This window comes from Sinocyclocheilus anshuiensis, unplaced genomic scaffold (assembly GCF_001515605.1).
Source record: "Sinocyclocheilus anshuiensis isolate Anshui unplaced genomic scaffold, SAMN03320099.WGS_v1.1 scaffold1199, whole genome shotgun sequence".
NCBI lineage: Eukaryota > Metazoa > Chordata > Actinopteri > Cypriniformes > Cyprinidae > Sinocyclocheilus > Sinocyclocheilus anshuiensis.
The window spans coordinates 669,456-678,548 of record NW_015540934.1 but is presented as its reverse complement, the minus strand read 5'-3'; the positions used below and the strand labels follow the sequence as shown (position 1 = coordinate 678,548).

The 9,093-nt window shown below is 37.9% G+C and overlaps 1 protein-coding gene across 1 annotated transcript; it reads right to left on the bottom strand.

Moving 5' to 3' along the window:
• Positions 1-6,405: 6,405 nt before the first annotated feature.
• LOC107689525 (C-type lectin lectoxin-Phi1-like) lies at positions 6,406-7,149 on the bottom strand. Its single transcript, XM_016487529.1, has one exon. It carries the CDS (start codon positions 7,147-7,149, stop codon positions 6,406-6,408), a length of 744 nt encoding a protein of 247 aa, XP_016343015.1.
• Positions 7,150-9,093: the final 1,944 nt, after the last annotated feature.

Sequence of the window (9,093 nt, the reverse complement as noted above, 5' to 3'; positions counted from 1 at the left end):
CTTCATCTACTGAAGAGGTTCTGTGATTTTTCAATGATCAGTTGAAGTTGAGGACAGAACTGTGCATGATGACTCTGACTCTCTTTCATTTAAACTGACATACAGCCAATGACAAACAAGTGTGATGGTGTGACCAATCACTGCACACCTTTACAGACAGAACAAACAAAAACGGATACAATTAACCAGTCAAATAAACATCATATTTAGAAAAATGTAGGCAGGTAAATATGTGACCCTGGAGCACAAAACCAGTCTTAAGTCGCTGGGGTATATTTGTAGCAATAGCCAAAAATACATTGTATGGGTCAAAATTATAGATTTTTATTTTATGCCAAACTTCATTAGGATATTAAGTAAAGATCATGTTCCATGAAGATATTTTGTAAATTTCCTACTGAAAATATATTAAAACTTAATTTTTGATTAGTAATATGCATTGCTAAGAACTTCATTTGGACAACTTTAAAGGCGATTTTCTCAAAAAAAATGTTTGCACCCTCAGATTCCTGATAGTTGTATCTCGGCCAAATATTGTCCTATCCTAACAAACCATACATCAATGGAAAGTTTATTTATTCAGCTTTCAGATGACATACAAGTCTCAATTTTGAAAAATTGACCCTTATGACTGGTTTTGTGGTCCAGGGTCACATGGCATTAAACATTTATGCATGTGCTCTCCAGTTGGTTTCGGCCCTGGATTTAGTTTTGATCTGAACTACATACAAATACAATTTTTCCTTTGTTGGTCTGCTAAAATTATTTGACACAAAGAAAGCAAATTTCCACACACTAGTCTCCAGCTGTAAAACCATAAGAACATTTTGCAAGGGTGGTATTTCTCCTGTTCTTTTTCGGATGGGTTTATCTCTCTGGCAATCTGTGGAAATACTTAGTTGCAGAAATGCAGATCAGATCTAGTAAAGCATATTTTTAATAGCATCCAAACAAACTGACAAGCATTTGCCTTTGGGCTGGGCCGTAGCTAATGAGGTGAAAGGTGCGAACAATTTCAGGGGCCCACAGGTACAGGTCAGGTTGATTTTTTGCATGTATTCCTTACTTAGTTTTAGATTAGGTGCGGATTTGGTTTTCAATTGAACTGTGAGTGAATGTAAATATGTATTTGCAGTGATCAGCCTTAAATACATACATCACAGCTGGCACAACAACCAAATAGTAACCACTATCACTAATCACACAAAACACCAAAACTCTGTCTGAGTAGCCACTAATAGCCCTGAAATTGCTGCTGAATGTTTAATCAGTGAAAATAGTCTGTACTATTATTATTTACTATAGGGGTGTCCAATCCTTCTCCTGGAGCGCCAAAGTCATGCATAGTCTCCAACCAGCTTCAGCACACTTGCTTAGAAATTTCTTGCAGAGATGCAGATACCAAGGTCTGTGGTTCTAATTATATTACTGGAGAAAGTGTAACCATCAACTTGCATCACGTGTGCCTTGATAATCAATCACATCACAAACATGTTGAAAATTTGCCAAATAAGCTGTTGATTCATTAAATACTTTTCCCACATTGTTTTCCCACAAAAGCAGTTTATTTAGTGTAGTGAAGCCTCTCCTCTACTGATATCCGTTAAAAACATCCTTCCTTATGCACCAGTGTTACGCTTTTCTTTGCTAACCCTGGAGGCTTACGTTAAGTGGCTTCATTTCTAGTGAGTCTGAATACTTTGATTAGCTGGTTCAGGTGTGTTTAATTAGGGTTGCAGCTAAACTCTGCAGAAGAGTGGTCCTCCAGGAACAGAATTGGACACCCCTGGCATAGAATTAATGTAGACTTCAATGCCCAACACCACTTGTTCTACTCAAGGTGATTTTGTGGATGTCACACTACAGAGTCACAGTCATAGCATTTACATGAATGCTAAATAAAGTGATCAGGTCGATGTGCACGTTTATATGTCACAAGCTTCAATATTGGATTTGATCTTTTGGCATGCACACATTGCACAAATATACAGTTTCCCATAGTTTCCACATACTGTTCTCCTCTCATTGCTTCTTTTCTTTGTTTTAAAGAGCAGACTTAATATTTATCTTTTTCGAATCCTAATTAGGAGACAACGAGCATGTGAAGCCTTGTGCCATGCTGCTTATATTTATCAAGCAGTAAAACCACCCATTATGACACTTCATTCTACAAAAACAACAGCTCGTTCCAAGTCTCATATGTCATTGCGGCATTTTAATGTCATTGCACGTTTGCAATATTTTCCCGTTTTCGGTTTTCAGTCTGATCAAGTGTTTATATGTCCTCTCAATTGGATTAGAGAAGGTCTACAGCACCCCTTCCAATCCGATCGTTATTTCATTTGAATAGAGCTCAATCGGATCAATTAAGATGTTTACATGAAGGCTTTTCAGTCCGATTGAGCCATCAATCCGTTTACTAACAACCTGTTTAAAGAAGCTCCTGGATTTTGCCTCACCCTTCAGGTGGAAAAGTGGGTCATGGGAATTTTTGTTCCCATCTTGCTTCTGTAACTGAATCATGCTTCCATCAAAGGACAGATCTTCACATGCATACTTCCATGGACATAAAATGGACAAAATGGAGCAAATCTTCTCCATCTATTTATAAAACTGTATGTGCGTAATGAGTGCTTAATGAGTGAGTGAATGTCCAACATTACACAATCACATTTGGACTCTGTGTTCATGTCTAGGTTAATCTGAAATTGGTTTGAAAAGTGAATTATGCATAGGAAAAACCATGAAGTCACTGTTCTGACTGTGAACTTTAAGTTATGCAAATAAACCTCACACCAGACCACAGCCAACCACAGTGCTGGATTGGAAAGTCGCCAATTTGCAAATTCCTCCTTCTCAAGAGGAATAAACAAGGCTGTCAATCTTTCTAGTAAAGTGTTGTGGATTGTTGAGCAAGAAAGGTTGTGAAAAGAGAAACAAGGAAGCTCTGCAAGAAGGAATTTGAGAACTTTGGAAACAGCAAATTTTCAGAACCTTCTGCACCAACTTCATAATCTTCTCTTCAGAGATCCTCCAACTGTGTATTTCAGATTTTCTGGTTCTTTTTTTATGTTGAAGCACTCTTTTCTTATTTGCCCCAGACTGAAAGGTCTGCTCTTACAGCTGATTAGCTCTTATGTACCATTATTTCCAGATGTGCCTAAAATGAACTAATGTTGTTTTGCATGATGGTAATGTTTCAGGTGCTGCTCCAGTAAAGCAACATCCATACAGGGTTAGTCCTGAAAAGCATGCACTCTTGAGCAAAGAAGTCCACAGGAGAGGATTTATGAATGGAAGTGAAACGATGCAACTGACACTGGCAGGTCACGTGATAGTAACAACATGACGGATGTAGTAAGTCCAAATTTCCTTCATATCTATACTACATAGAACACACTTTTTTTAATGGTCGCAAATAAAAATGTAGTACCTACTCAAACAGTACACAATTTCAGACGCACCTCTGAAATGGTTGTCAGATGAGAGATGAAAGATCACCCCACTTTAAAATAATCACATTTTGTTGCTTTGCAGCCTGAAATGAAGACGGACACAGTTTTTGTTTTATATTGCAGCTTATAACATCCAAGTGAAAGATATAACACCAACATGTCAGAAAAAATTAAAAATGAGTTGGAAAAAGAATCACCCCCTCCTAAAAATGACTTGTAAACTCAATCAGGTGTAGCTAATCACCTTCTCAATGGCACACAAACCATTTGACTTTCAACTGTGATCAGCTGTGGTCATTTTTTATTTAGCTCAGCATGAAAACAGCTTTCCTGGAGCATTTCAGTCCTTGGTAGTGCAACTGAAGCAAACCATCAACTATGGGTGGCAAGGCACTGTCAAAAGATCTTTGGGATAAAGTTGTGGACAGGCACAAGTCAGGAGATGGATACAACACATTTTAAAATACTTTATCAATGCCTAGAAGCACAGTGAAGTCTATTATTAAGAAGTGGAATGTATTTGGTACGGCACAGACCCTCCCTTGATCAGGACGTTGCTCCAAACTGGATGAAACAGCCAGGAGGAAACCGGTCAGAGAGGCGACCAAGAGGCTTACAGCAACTCTGAAGTAATTGCAGGAATTTATGACAAAGAGTGGTCATTGTGTGCATGAGACAACAATATCACAAATTCTCCACAAATGTGGCTTGTATGGGAGGTAGCAAGAAAAAAGCCACTCCTCGAGGGAGGCCACATGCAGTCACGACTGAGCTTTGCCAAAACGCACCTTGAGAGGGTTGCAAGAAAAAAAAGCCACTCCTCAAGAAAGTCCAGGCAGAAATCCAATACAGCTCACCATCCAAATAACAGCATTCCTGCATTAAAGCATGGAGGTGGTGATATCCTGTTATGGGGTGTTTTTCTGCAGCAGGGACTGGAAAACTTGTCATGATAGAAGGAAAAATGGATGGGGCAAAATACCCTCAAATTCATGAGGAAAATCTGCTGCCCTCTGCTCTGTCAGAAAGTTGTCAATGGCAAGAAGGTTTACCTTCCAACATGACAAATGACCCAAAGCACACAGCAAAACTGAGCACACAGTGGTTGAAGAAGAAAAAGGTGAATGTCCTTGCATGGTCAAGTCAGAGCCCAGACTTAAACCCCACTGAAAATCCGTGGAATGACTTGAAGACTGCAGTCCACAAACGCTCACCATCAAATTTAACTGAACTTGAGCAGTTCTGCAAAGAAGAGTGGGCAAATATTGCAAAGTCTAGATGTGCAAAGTTAGAGACAGAGACAAATCCCAACAGACTAAAGGCTGTAATTAAAGCTAAAAGTCGTTCAACAAAATACTAATACAAGGGGGTGATCCTTTTTCCAACTCATTGATTCATTTTTTTACATTTTTTTTTCTGACATGTTGGTGTTCTATCTTTCACTTGGATGTTATAAGTTGCACTGAGTAAATACAGCTGGATAAATTAAAAACTGTGTCTGTCTTCATTTCAGGCTGCAAAGCAACAAAATGTGATTATTTTAAAGGGGGGTGATTCTTTTCTATACCCACTGTATGTACTGTTGGGGTTAGTCCAGGACCATGTTTGGGAACAACTGGATTAAGGTGTTGACTGACCACAGTCCTTTAGTCTTTCTGCAGCGTAGCTGGAACACCAAACAGCATTTGATTAGATGGATGCTTCTATAGTCTTATCTTTTACAAATTCATCAATTTAAAGGGAAAGCTGGTGCAGTTCTGCCCCCTGTTGGAGGTTGAAATCTAATTCAGCTACACATTTATATTTTTTCTTCCCAAGACCCAGCAGACAAAATGGTTTGCAATTTTATTGTGTGCAGTGCCAATACAGTGTAAAATGTATTTTATTTAAAATTATTTACTGTGCATTGTGCATAATGGTGTATTATTACAAAATATTAATTAAATGATTTAAGAGCCGAGATTTGTCAAATGTACCAGCTTTTTGTGGGCAAAAAAGGTTTCAGGGCTTGAAACATGTTATACGCATAGTTTAAATGGACCTAACTTATCCAGCTTACAGTATTTCTGATTTCTAAAACTGACCATAGATTGAGCCCCTGATCATGGGAGAATTTATCACGCTTCTGATGCCAGGACTAAATTCTAGCGTTTTCTCATGTCCATTTGATGCTCTTGATACACAATGGAGAAATGTGGCATTTGTGAACTGGAACACATGCTTTTGGGGTTAGAGACACTTCCAGCACAACCAATATTTAGTATTTAGGATGATCAGAATGCTCTCTTCAAATATCCAAAGGTCTTGTAAAGAACATTTTCAAAAGAGACACTAATTAAAAATGATGGTCATTGACTTACTTTACATTACATTATAAGCCCAAATACATGTACAGTGGACAGATTTACTCTCAAAAACATCACTGTGAAACATAAGAGGTGAAAGATGCATAATTACATTTTATTCAAAAGTAACAATAATAATAATAACAATAACCATCGTTTGAAAAAAAAAAAAATTCATGCATCCTTGGGGGTTACAACAATAGAATTTAAATTATCAGTTTAACATATAACTTGACAAAAAATTAAGTAATGTCTATGTAGTCCCCTATCCAGAGCAAGGCTTCTTTCCAGTGAGTGCAGAGCAGGAAATAGCAGAGTGATTACAGAATGCTTTGAGTGATGAGAAGAAAATGTTGCTGAACCAGTCCACTCTACTTGTCACCCAGCTTGGCAAATAACAAAATAAAAAGATTGTTTACATACAAGATTAGCAATAAAGCTGATGTTTATTAATAATGAAAATGCTTAACTGTTGTTGTTAAAAGTTTCAATAACATATGATGGTTACAGTACAAAGATGTCAGCTGGCCCAAATATTGTAATGGCACAATATATATCTAGTTACAATCTGGGATCCTGAAAAAGCTGTTCAAGTGACATACCATCTACTGACAAAAGAAGCTGTACTTCTCCTCACAGTTTCTTTGTGTCCAAACCCTTGTTTGCTTGTCCAGGGCTCCGCAATGAAGGTGTCTGGCAGGACACTGGGGCTGTTCGTTCTGATACCAGGCTGTGTAGTTAACATTATCTCCATTGACCCAGAACCAGTCCCCTGCTAGAAAACGCAGACCAGTCCACACATATTCTGTTTCAGCCTGTGTGATTTCCAGTAAAGCAGAATTCATTCTTTCCATTGTGCTCAGACTTGCCAGATCTTTATAATGAGTTCTGCAGTATTCCAGAGCTCCATCCCAGGTCTCCATCTGCGGCACCAGAGTGAAGTTTGTCATACAGAAAAAGTATTGTTGCGAACTGCATGTTTCATCATGTAATTTCTTAGTGTTTTTGTATAGAAAGCCACAGTTTTCATTGGTAAGGTTATTTGGTTGTCCCATATCAGTATCCCAGCTAAGTTGTTCAGCATCTATACCTCCTGTCCACTTCCAGACTCCTATTTCGGGCTTTTTGTAGAGTCCAACCCAGGCATTAAACATTTGAGTAGATGCATTAGCTAAAAATTGCTGTTCCTCAGAGTCATTGACGAAGGTGGAAAGGACATGAAAATAAGTTTTGCAGTGCTGTTGTGCACTACACCATTTCTTATTCTCATTCACAAAGAAATGTTGTTTGAGACCAGAGGAGAGTCCGTAGAGCTCCATGATTAGGAGCACAGCGAGTGTCGTCTTCATCTTCATCTACTGAAGAGGTTCTCTCAATTGAGGACAGAACTGTGCATGATGACTCTGACTCTCTCTTACTTAACCTGACATACAGCCAATGACAAATGAGTGTGATGATGTGACCAATCACTGCACACCTTTACAGACAGAACAAACAAAACAGGTGCATTTAACCAATCAAAGAAACCTCTTAATATTTCTAAGAAAGAAACTGTGGGCAGAGAAATATGGCATTAATTATTTTTGCATGCGCTCCCCAGTTTGGTTAATGTAGTGGTCCCCAAATACAATTTGTTTTCATTAGTTCTACTGTAATCCTTCAAAACAGTTTCTGATTAACTCAGCATAGATGAAATCAAATACTTCCAATGTGTATCAAAAGTTCATGGTGTTTGAGATTCAGACAAGAATCGAAATGTGAAAACTGCTCTAGGCTTATAATTTTAATATAATATTAAACACAGAAAATTAGCAAATTTATTCATTATTACCTTTGAGAAAATCAAAGTATAACAAAAATCATGATCACAATATATTTAGGACTCAGATATACCTTAAAACTTGTCACCTTCTGACTTTCTCTCAAGTACCCTGTTTTACAGACCCAACTGATTGTTTTTCCGAGGACGACAATGCAAATCAAATCCAGTAAAGCAAATCTTGAATACAATCCAAACAAGCTGGCAAACATTTGCCTTTGGGATCAGTGGTGCAGAAAGGAAACATTCTCCGTGGTAAGAAGATCTGCAGACACTGACCTTGCGAACACTAAAAATTACCTGAATTCACCTAATCTCATGTATAGAAAATAACTTGCTTGTTTTGTCAATGGCTCAGTAATAATAAAACACATATAAGAGATGTCCAGCATTTTCCTAGTATGTACTGCAGCAACAAGAATCTTTATAGTTATTGTACATTGGGTTATGGATGTGAACAAACAGATTTTTCCTTGTAGATGATAAAACAGATTTTTTAAAATCTCAAGGATTTACAATGAAAGGGCCCAAGCCAAATGTAAATCCAAGAATATGGAGGCTTACAATACAGAGACATAAGAACAGTTTTTTGACAAGGGCCAGCCTAAATAATTGAAATATAAACAATTTTCCAGGATGGCGGGAGCCTTTTGATATATATAAATTGCACATGACTTAATCAACATTTTGTGATGTTAAAGACAAAAAAGCATCAAAATAATTTAGGTCCAAAAACACAGGCTAAAGACACTAACAGCATCTTCTCTGTAGAGTTTCCAGTGAAAAACCATTGTGTGATATTCAGAAACACCGATTGATCTCTTTTTAAACTGGTTATCCAGATTCATTTAAAAGAATCCACTCTAAAGAACCTTTCAATTATTTGCTCAACCGTATACAGCATATATTTTCAGGTTTTTTTATTTATAGTTTTATATACTTTTATTATATATTTTAAATCACAGGAAAGCAGGCAGAAACTCCCAAAGCATCTTTACACTGTCACTCTCATGACAATCTGAAGCAAGACGTGACACCCAGGCATGCCGACACTGAAGAGCTTAGTGCCTGGAGGCACAGAAAATTTTAGCAGCTCAATAGCCCTTAATACCTGGGTAAGGACACTCCTGCAACCAGACTGGTTGTAAGACCAAATCTACCTAAGACCATGCAGTGCAATGGTTTTCAATCCTGGTCCTGGGGACCCAACAGTCTGCACATTTTGCATGTCTCCCTTATTTAAAGGGGTCATATGATGCGATTTCAAGTTTTCCTTTCTCTTTGGAGTGTTACAAGCTGATTGTACATAGATAAGATCCCTGAAGTTGCAAAGACTAAAGTCTCAAAACCAAAGAGATATTCTTTATCAAAGTTAAGACTCTGCCACGCCCTCCTAAAACGGCTAGTTCTAACATGCCCCCACATATCTACCTCACTATGTGGAAATATTTGCATAATGCCGCCCAAATGTGCA

Bases quoted from the DNA above. Each gene is read 5' to 3' on its own strand.
- LOC107689525 (XM_016487529.1), bottom strand. From the start codon at position 7,149: ATGAAGACGACACTCGCTGTGCTCCTAATCATGGAGCTCTACGGACTC.